The 16311-nt window shown below is 47.7% G+C and overlaps 1 protein-coding gene and 1 non-coding gene across 3 annotated transcripts in view; one reads left to right on the forward strand and one right to left on the reverse strand.

Annotated features, from left to right (window-relative positions):
• The window catches only part of KMT5A (lysine methyltransferase 5A), an 8772-nt gene extending 1864 nt beyond the window's left edge, over positions 1–6908 (reverse strand). The window contains exons 1-6 of one of the 2 annotated variants that reach the window (XM_029050791.2): positions 6824–6908; positions 4161–4312; positions 3138–3359; positions 2162–2249; positions 1616–1675; positions 1034–1224 (exon numbers count right to left, since the gene is read on the reverse strand). In XM_029050791.2, coding sequence (XP_028906624.1) covers positions 1034–1224; positions 1616–1675; positions 2162–2249; positions 3138–3359; positions 4161–4273 — 674 coding nt within the window. In that variant the 5' untranslated portion in view covers positions 4274–4312; positions 6824–6908. Of the gene's footprint in view, positions 1–1033; positions 1225–1615; positions 1676–2161; positions 2250–3137; positions 3360–4155; positions 4313–6823 lie in introns of both variants that reach the window. The other variant, XM_029050782.2, reaches the window with a different exon arrangement.
• Positions 6909–14378: 7470 nt separating this feature from the next.
• LOC114809608 lies at positions 14379–14516 on the forward strand. The gene has a single exon (XR_003757384.1). It is a non-coding gene; the product is annotated as a small nucleolar RNA SNORA7 (small nucleolar RNA).
• The last annotated feature ends 1795 nt before the right edge of the window (positions 14517–16311 follow it).

The raw sequence follows: 16311 nt of genomic DNA on the forward strand, positions 1-16311 counted from the left end.
ATTTGGTAAGCACTACGCACTGTTCTAAACATTGGGGTAGACACGGGGTAATCAGGTCGGACACGGTCCCTGCCCCACATGGGGCTCCGAGTCTAAGTGTGAGAGAGAATAGGCAGTGAATCCCCAATTTACAGATGGGGAAATTGAGGCACAAAAAACGTTAAGAGGGACTTGTCCACGGCCACACATCAGGCAAGTGACGGAGCTGGGATTAGAACCCAGGTCCTCTGACTCCCAGGCCCGTACTCTTTCCACTGGGCCCACGCTGCTCCTCTCATTTGCTCGTTTGGCATGTTTGCTCCTCTAAATCTCCTTTTAGACGGGAAGCTCCTTGTGGGCAGGCAGCATGTCGCTTCTTTATTCTGGGTACCACCCCAAATGGCACTGAAGAAATTCTCCTACTACTACCAACAAGGTAAAGTCAAGGCAACGGGAAATTAGCTTCAACTTCGCTAGATCAAGTTCCTCAGCTCATTCATCAGTGTGACACCCTCAAACTGAAGTCCAAAGGGAAGAAGATGCCATTGCATAATGACTGGAAGAAGTGGATTTTCTCTGGAGGTGAGTTTCAGCAGCTATCACAATTTCCAGGCCATCCCTCTAGACTCTAAGTTGGCTGTAGGCAGGGAACGTGTCTACCATTTCTATTGTATCGCACTCTCCCAAACGTTTAGTAAAGTGCCTAACTGCAGGCGCATCCCCTCCCAGAAGCCTTCCCTAAGCCCCCTTTTCCTTTTCTTCAACTTCCTTCTGTGTGGCTCTGACTCTCTCCCTTCATTCAACCCCTCTCCCTGCCCCACAACACCCATGGACATTTCTGTAATTTACTTATATTAATGTCTGTCTCCCCGTCTAGACTGTAAGCTCGTTGTGGGCGGGGAACGTGTCTGTTGTTATACTGTACTGTCCCAAGCGCTTAGTACATTGCTCGGCACACAGAAAGCGCTCAAAAAATAAGACGGATTGACTGCTCAGCACACGGTCAGCGCTCAATTAATTTGATCGATTGATCCATTCCGATTAGAATGCTTACCAAAAGGTTTTGCTCAGGTACTGGAAATAGTACATATAGCAGCCTGTGGATGGGTCTTGAGCGTACAGAGCCTCTCGTTTCTTGGCGTCAGTGATCTCTATGAGATCCCCGTGATATTCCACCACAAATTCTCCTCGAGCGAATTGTTTTGTGGCGATTACCCCCCTGCCTTTGCCATCAATGAAATCAATCTAATTACAGAGGGGTGAGGAAAAAGAAAAGAGAGAGATGGGTCAGGAAGAGGAAAATCTCCACGTGATAACAAGTGAAACGTCTAGGTCCCATCTTCATGTTTCTCTTTTGGGCCCAATACACCCTAATTAAGAAGCTTTTAGTATCCGGTTTCACGGAAAACATCTCAAAGAGGATTCTACTCCACATTCGAGAGCAAAGTCAAGGCTTGTTGTCACTAACAGTCTACCGGACAAGGACCATTAACAGTCTCCAACCAACTCCAACACTGTTGTAAGCCTAAAGGGTCCTTCCACTCCTTAAGGGCAGGGAAAGTGCCTGCTTATTCTCTTGCATTGTAGTATGTGCTCCGCAAACAGTAAGCGTTCAATAAACACCCCTGATTGATACCTTCATTCCTTCTTCCTTTCCACTTTCAATCAATTCATCTATTTTCTTCTTTTCTTCAGACTAGGCATGGGAAGAAAAATAAAGGGTTAGGGTTCTTCAGTATTACACCCTACAAGGCGAAGATGGACAGCAAAATGCCTTCATTCATGATCCAATCTTTTTCTTACTGTTCTCTGGGCTGGGCGGTTAATGACCCAGCAAGGGTTTCCAGTGGCATTCCCCCCCAACTGTGGGCCCTTTAGTAAATGCTTCTGATGAAGATCACGATCAAGTTCAGTGACTGACAAAAGTAAAAACTTTAAAAGCGGAATTGATATTTATACTGAGATTAGACTCACTCTCTCCAGGCTTATCACGAACTACTTTGTTGTGAGCCTCCCAGTTATTTTATATTTCTGAACATACCAGTGGAATAATCCCACAAGTGGGACTGAGACATTTAAAGTAATAACTGCCCTGTTCTCATCAGTAATGGCTCCCCGTTCACATTTGCATCTAGCAACCCTGGGTGTCAAGGCAATGTGAATAAAATAACCCCTGTATTACCTGCAACTCTGCTTTACTTTTCCTGGAGCTTCTTCTAACAGGATAATAATCTGTAACTTTGCGGTTCTGTTGCGTTTTCCCTTGCACTCTAGGGGAAAGAGAAAGAGTAGATTTTATTTATTTATTTTTTAAAGAGAGAGGCTCATTCGATGGCAGAATTCTCAGGGATTTGTGCAGACCCCCTGTTTCTCCTACTAAGGGGAAGTTTGTAGGTTTCAACACGGTGATTTGAAAGGCTCAGCTTTTCGCTTTAGCTGGCTCAATATCCTCACTTAGCCCCTTCTCACAGTTGCAAATGATTTATTTCCTGCATTTTTCTTCAGTAAGGGTTACCAAGAACGTAAAATACCTATTCCACGTAAGATGAATGAACTCTACAGTTCCAGGAGAAAATCTCAATTCAGCAAGGTGGAGGTGGCTCATTGTGGGCAGGGAATGAGGCTGTTTACTGTTATACTGTACTCTCCCAAGCACTTGGTACCATGCTCTGCACCCAGTAAGCGCTCCATAAATACGACTGAATAAATGATACAATTCCTTGTCAACAGGGAGGAGTCATTCTAAAGTCATTCCTTAGAGGTGCCCTGGTCTTAACACAAAGCAAATGTACCATTGGATTTAAAATCCGGGTTAGCTGGGTCCTCACTCAAACATGATAAGTACCCTTCTGGATATTCAGGGGGCCAACTACGGAGATGTGTCCCCAGACTGGTCCATGTTAAGGGACTGTAAAATATTCCTGTGCACCTGGGCTAAAAAGCACCAAAGGGGTTACAGAATGGACGGTAAATTTGCAGTTCTGATTTAATGCAGGAGAAATAACTTCTCTAATTTACTGGGAGACTTTCACTTAAACATTAAGGACTTGGATTTTTACCTGGAAAAAAACAGCAATCGGACTTTATGACCGTTCTCTAAGCTACTGAAAATAAAACTCCTATTCTCTTTTAAAGAAGAAATCGTGTGAGTCACTTACTTTCTCCTTGATGCCTGATTAGCTTTGACTGGCTTTTTCAGAGCTTGCTTGGCATTGACTACAACAACAGATCCGGAGGGCGGCACCATATTTTTCAGCGTCTCTGCAGTTTCTAGTTTTTGATTATGTAACGACTCTTGAGAAGCACCTTTCGTTTCTTTTTCTTTCTGTTCTTCTAATTTCACAGGTCCCTCTAAGGTACTACTGAGATTTCTTTTCTCTACAGACAGAGTGAGAAAGATGCCAACTTACTCAGAAACAAACTTTTTACGACGTGTCTGCCATTTCATAAGACAGCTTCACTGTAACGAAGATTCGGTCTTCTTTTTTTAAACCGAAAAGTCATGAAAAAATACGTTAGAGTGACAGACTGAGGCAGCAGCTTTTCACCTTGATAAGGTGGACATCCCGGGCTTTTTTAGAGCCACAGTAGTTTCCTCCAAGGAAGGGAGCAAGAGGACTCAAAAAACAAAACTATCCAGTCCACTGTCCAAGTCTGCCTAGCTACCTGTAGCGCGACTAATTAAAAGGGTCTAATTCCAGGGTAGTGAATAAGATTCATCCGTGGCATCTTGATCATCAAAATATCTATACAAATCCAACACTAGAAAACCTCATGGTGTAGGATATTCCCCAAGTACATTCTGCATTTCCAAGCACCGACACGAACAGGGGAGTATGACTAATCATCACCATATTGGAGTTTGAAGACTCATCCACAGATTCTCTTTCCTTAAACCCAGCAAATTTGCAAATGGGACAGACTGAAAGAAAGGAAGTTTATTAATCCAAGGTGCCATCATTATCCTAAAATGAAACAATTTGGAAATGCAGATAAGATGGGCCACCCAGAAGAATCACCATCAATACGCCTGCACTGTGACAATTCACTTTGTGCATCACGCTTTCCTCATCTGGAAAGTGAAAATATAGGAATACCCCAGAATTGGAAAACGTGTGGGGAAAAGGCTCTCAATTATATACAATACGATCTGCCACAAAACAGGCCCAACCTTACCTTCTTCTTTTTTAAACATTTCATTTGATGCCTTCCCCGGGCATTTGATTTCATGATGTGTGACTGAGTTTTCCTCTTGAAGTGGTGGACGAGCTCCAGGCGACTTGCTGGAACTCATATAGGAATAGATTTTTGACTGGCCAGAAAACACATTTTCCTTATTTCAAAAAAAAAAAAAAAAGTCAAATGCAAACATGCTCAGGCATAGATTATGGAAATCTAGATTCAAGTTGACTGACATCTGGATTATGCCAAAAAAGGCAACCAAAACCAAGAAACTTGTACCCCAAAATCTATACCACTGGGGTACGATGACATGGGTTTCTTCTCTTAATCTCACAGTAATAGTGGTACTAAATCGGACACTTCTTGAAAATATCTGGATCCCTGATTTGAACCTACTTTTAAAAATATCATTTAAACAGTAGACAATTAGTAAAGTGGTCTAGATGCCCGGTCTTGAAAAATAAAACCAACATGAACACGTCAAGTTTACCAAAGAGTTGGTCTCTTAATGGATCATAGAGGAGCCAGCACAAAGCTAGAGGGGCTGCAGTTCAAACCAACTAAAGTAGTTTAGAGACACTAAATTTAAAAACATGAGAAATCTGAGAATGAGGGGGATAGGATAGGGGACTAGAGGAGGAGAATTTGGGGAACATGGAGTAGGAATCATTACGTCAAAGTACTATTCACAACAGAATAAGTAAAGTTTAAATAACAAATTACACCGGAATTTCCTTGGATCACAATCCGTTGCCTAACGGGAAGTCATATCTTTCTAAAGATATATGCTACACATAACCCCCCTAATAAACACCCTATCCAAAAAAAAAAAAAAGCTGCTCTCCTCTAGTGGTGGGGATGATGCCCTATGAATTGTTGGAGAAGCAGCGTAGCAGCGTGACTTAGTGAATACAGCGCAGTCCTGGGAGTCAAAAGATCACGGGTTCTAATCCCGCCTCCGCCACTGATCTGCTGTGTGATCTTGAGCAAGTCACTTCACTTCTCTGGGCCTCTCAGTTCCCTCATCTGTAAAATGGGGATGAAAATTGTAAGCCCCACGCAGGACAAACTGATTAGCATCTAATTCTCCCCCACCACCCCAGAGTTTAGAACAGTCTTTGGCACAGAGTAAGTGCTTAACAAATACCATCATTATTATCTTGGGCAAGTCACTTCACTTCTCTGGGCCTCAGTTACCTCATCTGCAAAATGGGGATTAAATTGTCTCCCCCGATTAGACTGTAAGCCCGTCAAAGGGCATGGACTGTCTCTATCTGTTGCCAATTTGTAAATTCCAAGCGCTTAGTACAGTGCTCTGCACATAGTAAGCGCTCAATAAATACTATTGAATGAATGTATGTGAACCCCATATGGCACAGGGACTCCGTCTAACCTCATTAACTTGTAGCTATCCCAGCATCTTAGGTCAGTGCTTGGCACATGGTAAGCCCTAGAAATACCACTCTAATTAAAATAATTATTATTATTGGAAAAAGAGGCAATCCCTATAGGCCACTCGACTGAATAGAATCAGGCGGGAATGAGTAGGCACCAAGGGTAACCAAACAGAACAATGAAAACGAGTTTGACGGGAGCAGTATAATCCCAACTGGGTTGTACAGACACCTTCCCAGGTGGGCAATGGCGACAGGGAAGTGAAGGGATAGAAAGTTGCCACCCGCGGAGGGTTGGTTCCAACAGAGAGCAGGAGGGTGGCTCCCAACCAGGCTCCGTGGGCCACGAGATGAAGCGGCAGGGCTCGTCCTCGGGGTCTGGGGCAGGGGTAGGTGAACCCTGGTGGGGGGGTAAGGGGTCTGTGGTCTGGGGCTAGAGCTGGGCCGGGGGGGGGGGGGTGTCAGAAGGTCATGGGTTCTAACCCTGCCTCTGCCACGTGTCTGCTGGGTGACCTTGAGCAAGCTGCTTCACTTCTCTGTGCCTCTGTTCCCTCATCTGTAAAATGGGGGTTGAGAATGTGGGCTCCATGTGGGGTGGGGACGGAGGGGGGGTCCAACCCCATTTGCTTGTACCCACCCGGGCGCTTAGTATGGTGCCTGGCACGGGGTAAGCGGTTGACAGAGGTCATGGTTGGGAATGACTCTTGTTTAGGAGGGCCTAGTGGGCAGGTCTGGGGGGACGATGGTCGGGGAGGGGATGGGACAGGGCAGGGCAGGGCAGGGCAGGGGACAGGACAGGATAGAGCAGGGGGCAGGACAGGACAGGGCAGAGGGCAGGACAGGGGACAGGACAGAGCAGGGGGCAGGACAGGGGAGGGGACAGGACAGGGCAGGGGGCAGGCAAGGACAGGACAGGACAGGGGAGGACAGAGCAGGGGGCAGGACTGGAGAGGACAGGACAGGAGAGGCCGGGGGCGGGCAGGGTAGGCAAGCGGGGTCGGCCACAGGGTGGGTGGGGCTGCGGGCGAGCCCCCGGGGGAGGCCGGCCCGGCCCTGGGCCCGGCCGGAGGGGGTCGGGGGTCCGGGGTCTCCGGGGCCTGGTCCCCTCCGCCCGCGGGGGACCCCAGCGACCCGAGGCCCGTCGCTTGGCCGGCCCGCGCGGCGACCCTCCCCCCGCCCGGGGGCCCGGTGGGGTCCGGGGGCGGGGTGGGGGGGCCCGGGGGCGGGGTAGGGGCCCGGGGGTCCGGTTCGGGGTCGGCTCCGCTCACCCCGTTGTTCCTGGGCCGCGCCGGGCCCGTCCTGTCGGCCGGTGGACGCTCCGGCTCCGGCCCGGGCCCGGAGGACGAGGAGGAGGAGGAGGACGACGACGACGAGGAGGAGGAGGAGGAGGAGGAGGCCGGCGCCGGCGGCGGGGCCGGGCCCGTGTCCGGGGCGGTGTCCGTGTCCGTGTCCGTGTGCGGGGCGGGGTCCGGTTGCGGGTGGGGTTGCGGGTGTGGGTCGGTGGGTGCCGGTCCGTTGTCCGGCGGCTCCGCGGCGCGGGGCTTGGACATCTTCCTGCCTGGGGGGCGGGGGGTCAGGGGGGTCCGGAGGGTCCGGGGGACCCGGGGTCAGGGTCCGGAGGCGGGCGGGATGTCGGGGTCCCCCGGGCCGGGCCCGCCTCCCCCCGCCGCCCACATCGCCATGTTTAAAGGGAGCCGCGGGATGGGGCAGGGGGCAGGGGGCGGGGGGCGGGGGAGGGGACCGGCCGACGCTCCCCCCTCCCGGGGGGCTCCCCACCGCCGATGCCCAAACCCCGGGGGGGACCAGGACCGGACCCAGGCCCCGGAGGAGGGGGGGGGGGGAAGGCGCACCTCCTCCCAGGGGCCTTCCCAGACTCAAGTCCCACTTCCCCTCCTCTCTTCTTCTTCCTCCTCCCCTTCCCCTCCACCTGCTCCTTTGGCTCTCCTCCCCCCGCCCCACGGCACCCACCTACAGTATCTGTCACCTTACAGATTTATTCATTTATTTATACCGGTGCCCGCTGATTTCTATTGACGTCTGCCTCTCCCTCCGCCCCCCCCCAGACTGTGAGCTGGTCGGTGGGCAGGGATTGTCCCCCTTTACTGCTCTATCATCACCTTTTATTGCTCTATTGTACTTTCCCGGCAATAGTAATGACGGTACTTGTTCATTTACTCATTAATTTCTTCAATCGTATTTATTGAGCGCTTACTCTGTGCAGAGCACTTGACTAAGCGCTTGGAATGGACAATGGGGCAACAGAGAGAGACCATCCCTGCCCAATGACGGGCTCACGGTCTAAACGGGGGAGACAGACAGCACAGCAAAAGAGAGCAAAACAAAAAGAAGTTAAGCTTTTACTGTGTGCCAAGCACTCTTCTAAGCACTGGGGGAGAAACAAGGTCATCAGGTTGCCCCACGTGGGGCTCACGGTCTTCATCTCCTTTTTTTTTTTTTTTTACAGATAAAGGAACTGAGGCCCAGAGAAGTGACTTGCCCCAAGTTACACAGCTGACGAGTGGCAGAAGCGGAATTGAACCCCACGACCTCTGACTCGCAAGCCCGGGCTCTTTTCACGAAGCCACCATGCTTCCCCAAGCACTTAGCACAGAGTTCTGCACACAGCAAGCACTTAACCAATATGACTGAATGAATGAATGAATCTGTCAATACCATCTCTACGCTGGAAACTCCTTGTGTGCAGGCAATGTGTCTGCTAAATGTCAAACTCCCCCATGGGCACATAGGAAGCACTCAATAAATACCACTGAGTGATCTTCATTTCATCCTACTCCTCTACTTAGTGAGTCCAACCCTGTTATTCCCCACAAGGACACTAAACTGGGACTAGACTGAGTAGCCAAGGCTTAGTACTGTGCCTGATACATTGTAAGCACTTAAGAGACCATTATTACAATTAGACTGTGAGCCCGTCTTTGGGCAGGGATCGTCTCTATCTGTTGCCGAACTGTCCATTCCAAGAGCTTAGTACAGTGCTCTGGACAGAGTAAGCACTCAATAAATACGACTGAATGAATGTATATTATGACAACATCCCATCCTCTTTTAGGGACAGGGAGTCTGAAGAGGGAAGAGATGGGCTAAGAGATCTCCCTGAACGTCCCCCAAGGAGTGCCAGATTAGCAACCTCCTCCAGGTCCTCTGGACCATCTCTGGGGAGGTCAAACTCTAGAGCTGGAGTTGGGGGAGGGCCGAAGAGGGGGGGAGCTGGAAAGGCTCTCCTGGTGAGAACAAAACTAAACAAATGGCTTGGGGGGGGGGTCTCAAACACTCCCTTCCAGTCCTGAGACCCTATAGTCAAAAGCCAAACAGTGCAGGAATGGGGTTGGCCAAAGGATTCAAAACTGGAAGGTTAGTCATCTTTGAATTGGCCAGCTGGATAGCTGCAAGAGCCTTTAGAAGCAAAAGCTGGCCAGAGAAAGAGTTGGGGAGAAAATAACAATGGAGACAAATGTTAAGACAAGGTTGAAGGGGAAAATGCCCGGTAGATAAGAGTGGCTCTAGAGGTAGGAAACTATTTCCATTGGAAGAGTGAAGAAAGCAAGGCATCCAAAGGTCACCCAGAGTCAGAGGTAGCAGTAGAAGCCAGGGCTAATTCCCTCCGTAGTTCTTCACGGATGGAACTTTTACATAAAAAGTGCAGCCGAAACATCAGAGGGTTTGGGGCTTCCACTTCCACACTGGAACACATGGTGTTTTTATGATAGGGGTTAGTGGCCTATGACTGAGAAGGCAGGATTCAGTGTTTTCACAGCCTGCACATCTCTGCTGGGTGAAACCTGTGAGCAGAGTGGAGGGCACCGGGATATCTAAGTGGCTGCTGAATGGAGAACTGAAAGGGAGCATATACCCCCCTTTATATTAATATTTTATATTATAGTTAGATAATAATCATTTATATTAATGACTGTCTCCCCCTCTAAACTGTAAGCCTGTTGTGGGCATGGACTGTGCTGTTTATTGTTCTATCGTAATCTCCCAAGTGCTCAGCACAATGCTCTGCACACAGTAAGTGCTCAATAAATATGACTGTATGGCTTTTCATGCTAAAGCTCATTTAATAGCTTTATATAGAGTCTTTTACAGGGTGGCATAATTTCCCAACTTTTTGATTTTGCATAAAAAATTCATGTGACTTCTCAAAATGACCAGTAGCTTTCACGACTAAGAATAATTATAATGATGGTATTTGTTAAGCGCTTACTAGGTGCCAAGCACTGTGGTAGGTAAAAAGTCATCAGGATGTCCCACGTGGGCTCAGAATCTTAATCACCATTTTACAGATGAGGTAACTAAGGCACAGTGAAGTTAAGCGGACTTGCCCGAAGTCACAAAGCCGACAAGTGGCGGAGCGGGCATTAGAACCCTCAACCTCTGTCTCCCAAGCCCAGGCTCTTTCCACTAAGCCACGCTGGGTTCTAATCACAGCCCTGTCACTTGCCTGCTGGGTGGCCCTGGGCAAGTCACTTGACTTCTTTATGCCTCAGTTTCCTCAGCTGTAAAATGGAAATTAAACCCCTGGTCTCTCTCCCTTTTAGACTCTGATCTCCAATATGGGTCAGGGACAGTGATCTAATTATCTTGTATCTCTTCCCCAGCACTTGACATGTAGTAAGCACTTAAAAATGTCCACAGATATTATTCATACTACTGCTAATGCTAATAATGGTATGTGTTAGGTGCTTACTATGTGCCAAGCACTGTTTTAAATACACAGGCACAAAATATTCAGGCTGGACACAGCCCCGGTCTCATACGGGGCTTACAATCTAAGTAATAATAATGTTGGTATTTGTTAAGCGCTTACTATGTGCCAAGCACTGTTCTAAGCGCTGGAGGGAGTAGGATTAATCCCCATTTTCCATCGGAGGTAATGGAATTACCAACAAATTAAGTGACTTGTCCAAGGTCACACAGCAAACAAGTGGTAGCCCTGGGGTTAGAACCCAGATCCTGCATCTCCCAAGGCCCATGCTCTTCCATTAGACCGTGCTGCTTCAGTTTGTATTAAACTGATCAGAAGGTTACTTGAGAAGCAGCGTGGCTTACTGGATAGAGCCTGGGCCTGGGAGTCAGAAGGACCTGGGTTCTAATCCCAGCTCTACTACGTGCCTGCTGTGTGACCTTGGTCAAGTCACTTAATTTCTCTGTGCTTCAGTTCCCTCATCTAGAAAATGGGGATAAAGGCAGGGTGTCCTTTGTGGAATAGGGACTGTGTCCAACTTGATTACCTTGTATCTACTCCAGCGCTTAGTACAGTGCCTGACACCTTGTAAGCGCTTAACAAATACCACAGTTATTATCATCATCATACTGAATGTGTGGCTAATGCAATATGCAAAGGAATTTGGGGAGGAGGGACGGACATGATTAAAATATGTTAAAGACATGATCAAATGAATGTCTGTATTTTTAATTTGAAACTGAGCCCAACATTCTAAGCATTGAGGTACTCACCTCACCCTACCTCTCAAGTCCCCACAGCACACATGTATAAATGGGAGTATATTCGGCCGCTTCTCCTAATTTATTTTATTGTCCATCTCCCCTGCCAGATCCTTGAGAGCAGAGATCATGTCTGCTTCCTTTAATTGCTTAGTACACTGCGCCTCATATAATGAATGTTCGATAAATACAGTTGATTGATGTGACTGTACACTATTTCCCTAAATCAGTCAGGAATTGCAGGCTGACGATTAATTTAAACAAATTCCAAGTGACGTATCAACTTGCACCAGGGAAGTCATAAAATCTGGAAGTTATATAGGCAATACAGAGCTACATTCTGTCACTGAATTCTGTTACCTGTGCAGCACTCTGACCAACCACAGACGAAGAAGTAGAAAACCAAATCAAAAAGGCCACACATCCTTTGGAAAATGTCAACAGAATGTGGTGGCCACATGGTACCCAGGCCAAGCTGAAGACGTACAGAGCTCTAGTGCTGCCTAACTTTCCCGGCAGCTGTCAGTCGATCGTATTTTTTGAGCGCTTACTTAATGCAGAGCACCGTACTAAGTGCTTGGGAGAGGATGGTTTAACAACGGACATGTCCCCTGCCCACAACGAGCTTTCCGTCTACACGTGGAAGACAGACTTTAAATAAATTACATATATGGACAAAAGTGCTGTAGGGCTGGGATGGGGGATGAATAAAGGGAGCGAGGCAGGGCGATGCAGAAAGGAGAGGGAGGAGAGGAAAGGAGGGCTAAGACAGGGAAGACCTCTTGGAGGAGATGTCCCTTCAATAAGACTCGGAAGGTGGGGGAGAGTCATTGTCTGTCAGATATGAGGAAGGGAGGGCGTTCCAGGCCAGAGGCAGGACAGGGGCGAGAGGTTAGCGGCGAGACAAACGAGGTCGAGGTACGGTGCAAAGGTTGGCGTTAGAGGAGCGAAGCGTGCGGGCTGGGTTGTAGGAGGAGAGTAGCGAGGTGAGGTAGGAGGAGTGAGGTGACTGAGTACTCTAAAGCCAATGGTGAGGAGTTGGGAGCTGTGAGCGGTATGGAGCTGCGTGCTCTGAACTTCCCTTTCACTCCACACCCTGTTCTCTTAGCGGTTCACTTGTTCTTTCAGTTGTATTTATTGAGCGCTAACTGCGGGCAGAGCACTGTACCGAGCCCTCGGGAGAATCGATAAAACAAAACACACACACATACTTCCCGCCCACAAGCAGTTCCATCGGCATCACTTGTAGTCTATATTTGACATCAGTGGGAAGGCAGGATCACAAACAATTCAGTACTGAAATGACATCAGTTTCTTAGCATCGAAGCTAGGCTCGCCTCAACATAGCTATGCTGGGTGGGACTTGGAAGGAAAATGGATGACAGCGTGATCCCTAAACAACCACTCCATGGTGAGCTGAAATTGGGAAAGAAAGCTTTGAGGGCAGGGGAAGCATTTTAAGGACACGACGGGGACAAAGCCTCAGACAATGCTGCCTCCCAGTGAAAAACTGGGAGTCAGCTACCAAGAACAGACGAGGATGGCATGTTGCAATCAAGAAAGGAATGGGTCATTTTGAGCAAAACCTTTGTAAGGAGAGGCAAATGGCAAAAGCAAAAACAAGAGCCAGGTTCTGCAAACATGACAACACAACGTGGGACACAGCCCAACCCAACGTGCCCACAACGCAACTGGGATTGTGGGTCCCTCAGTGGCCTTTTCAGTCACTCATGGGTGAATTTCACCACCAGCGATGTCTTCTAATATGAAGGATAACTATATGATGCCCTAATCCCGGCTCCACCACTTGTCTGCTGTGTGACCTGGGGCAAGCCACTTAACTTCTCTGGGCCTCAGTTACCTCCTTTGTAAAATGGGGATGAAGACTGTAAGCCTCACATGGGACAACCTGATGACCTTGTATCTACCTCAGCGCTTAGAACAGTGCTCGGCACATAGTGAGCACTTAAATACCATTATTATTATTATGTTCTATACTTTGCCAAAGTTCTCAAGTATCTGGGACGTTTGCAATGACCCCAATTTGTGCACTACGACTGCACCGATGAATCAAGATAATATGGCACATTACTACATACATAGAGTAGGCAAGTTAACCTAATAGTGTCAAATGCATATACATTATCCAATCTCCATAGTTCCATCAATCAGTGGTACTTATTGAGTGCTCACTGTGTGCAGAGTTAGGGATGGAGGACTTTGCCTAGTTAAATGTCTTTACGTGACTCTAATTTGCTTGTAAAATAAGTAGCCATAGTGAATGGGCTGTGATGGAAATATAAAATGTCCCTCTAAATGTTCAGGCCCAGTCTTTCAAATTGCATCATCAATCATAAACCGGAAGACTATATGTCCTAAACTAGCCATTTCATGACTCATTAATTTTACCTGCTTGTAGATATTTTGTTGTTAAGGTCTACTTTGGCAGGTGGGTAAACTAGCCATCTGTGAGTTATAAAAAGGGCCTAATAATTTGTCTTTCCCTCACGAGGTAACGGGATGTAAATCTAAAGATCTTGGTTAGAAGAAACATTTTACAATAATTATTATGTAGAATGCCATGGAATCATTGAAAGTATCATCCTGTCAGAAGTCAACCCACTAGTTCTCCCTAATTACCCCAAAAAGCAATTCCTCCTACAGCGTGGCTTAGGGGAAAGAGCCCGGGCCTGGGAGTCAGAGGTCGTGGGTTCTAATCCTGTCTCTGCCGCTTGTCACCTATGTGACTTTGAGTAAGTCACTTAATTTCTCTGTGCCTCCGTTACCTCATCTGTAAAATGGGGATGAAGACTGTGAGCCCCATGTGGGATAACCTGATTACTTTGTATCTGCCCCAGTGCTTAGAACAGTGCTTGGCATATAGTAAGCACTTAACAAATATCGTCATTATTATTATTACTTTACCTTCCAAACGATACAGTTCACTTTCCAGCCTTCAGGCATGTATTTCCTGGACATGACAGCCAATTAAATACTAATAGTCTGAGCTGGCAGGTGCCAGAAGGTTGTCCGGTACTGGGCCCACATCAGCAAATAAGTTCGCTACTCGCTACTCTTCTACTTAATAATAATAATGTTGGTATTTGTAAAGCGCTTACTAGGTGCCGAGCACTGTTCTAAGCGCTGGGGGAGATACAGGGTAATCAGGTTGTCCCTCATGGGGCTCACACACTTTTAATCCCCCATTTTACAGATGAGGGAACTGAGGCCCAGAGAAGTTAAGTGACTCGCCCACAGTCACACAGCTGACAAGTGGCAGAGCCGGGAGTCGAACTCATGACCTCTGACTCCCAAGCCCAGGCTCTTTCCGCTGAGCCACGCTGCTTCTCCAGGGTTACCCTCTCAGGGTTGCACCTGGAGAGTTTCCAGTCCTCTACCAGTCTCGGCTACGAGAGGGAGAGTCAAGCAGAGGCCTACCCAATCCATTCCTAGCTAGGGCAGCAGCTAGCGAGTGGAAGGCAATCTGCTACAAGCCAAACCCACCCATTCTGGGCAGCACTAGCAAGGGAGAGAGTCAAGGGCGGAGACTCGAGTTTACTGTGCGGAAGATGGCAGTGGTACACCACTTCCATATTTTTAGCCAGAAAACTCTCTGGATCCACTACCAGAACGATGGCAGATGGAGAGCGGGGCCTTCTGGGACAGATGCGTCCGTGGTGTCGCTATGGGGCGGAAACGACTTGACAGCATGGAAGACGAGACTCTCCTACTACAACTCAGGGCACTCACTTCGCTCCTCTAATACCAACCTTCTCCCTGTGCCTCTATCTCGCCGCCGTCCCCTTGCCCACATCCCGCCTCGGGCCTGGAACGCCCTCCCTCCTCAAATCTGACAGACAATTATTCCCCCCACAACTTCTTGCAAAAGCCTTTCTGTGGGGTGCACCTCCTCCAAGAGGCCTAACCAGGCTAAACCCCTCATTTTCTCTTCTCCCACTCCCTTCTGCATCAACCTGACCTGCTCCCTTTGTTTTTCCCCCCTCCCAGCCCCACAGCACTTGGGTATATATCTGTCATTTATTTAGTGGTACTAATGTCTCCCTCTAGACTACAAGCTCGTTGTGGGCAAGGAATGTATCTATTTATTGTTGTATTGTACTCTCCCAAGCGCTTAGTACAGCACTGTGCATATGGTAAGCGCTCAATAAATACGATTGAATGAATGCATGAATAAAATCTGTCAAAACACATTGCACTCCACACCGTAGAGGGGGCATTCCGAGCTGACCAGCGGATCTGAGTGACATTGCATTCCCATAGACAAGGGAGCCCTGGTCTAAACTGCCGCTGCCCTGGACCTCAGGAACTGTCACTTTTATTTTAGGAGAGGATGGACAGACTAGGGGAACCAAAAAGAAGGAAACGATCGACAGGGGCCCCTTTATATCAATCAAGGGTACTTATTGAGCACTTATTATGTGCAGAGCGCTGGTCTAAGGGCTCGGGAGCGTACGATACAACAGAATTAGCAAACACATTCCCCGCCCATAACAAGCTTACAGTTTAGAGGGGGGAGACAGGCATTAATACAATTTATAATATACAATTTAAACAATGGAAAACTATTTTGCCCAGCCCTATTCCTGTGCCTTTAGCCTGCCAAAATGGAACTGCCAGGACTCTTAGCTCCACAGGACTTGGTACATATTTATCATAAGTGCTTAGAACAGTGCTTGGAACATTGTAAGCACTAGCCTGCCACAAATGGAACTGCCAGGACTCTTAGCCCCACGGGACTTGGTACACAGTCGTCACTTATTTATGTTTAATAAGTGCTTAGAACAGTGCTTGGCACACAGTAAGCACTTAAATACCATAATTATTATTATTATTTATATTACTGTCAAGTTTCCCCCTCTAGATTGTAAACTTACTGTGAACAGAGTAAATGTCTGTCATATTGTGCTCTCCCCAGCGTGGAGTACAGTGTTCTGCACGCATACATGCTCAATCACTATAACTGAATGATTGATTCTTCTAGACTCTAAACTCATTATGGGCAGGGAACATGGCTGCTAATTCTGTTGGACTGTACTCTCCCAGGAGCTTATGACAGCACTCTATAATTTGTTTATTTACATTATTTATTATTTTATTTATATTAATGTCTGCCTCCCCCTCTAGACTGTAAGCAGGGAATGTATCTGCTTATTGCTAGAGTGGATCTCCCAACCACTCAGTACGGTGCTTTATTATTATTAACCATATTTATTGAGCGCTTACTGGGTGCAAAACACTGTGCTAAGCGCTTGGGGGAGTACTATATTAA

Source organism: Ornithorhynchus anatinus, chromosome 2 (assembly GCF_004115215.2).
Source record: "Ornithorhynchus anatinus isolate Pmale09 chromosome 2, mOrnAna1.pri.v4, whole genome shotgun sequence".
In the NCBI taxonomy this organism is placed as follows: domain Eukaryota; kingdom Metazoa; phylum Chordata; class Mammalia; order Monotremata; family Ornithorhynchidae; genus Ornithorhynchus; species Ornithorhynchus anatinus.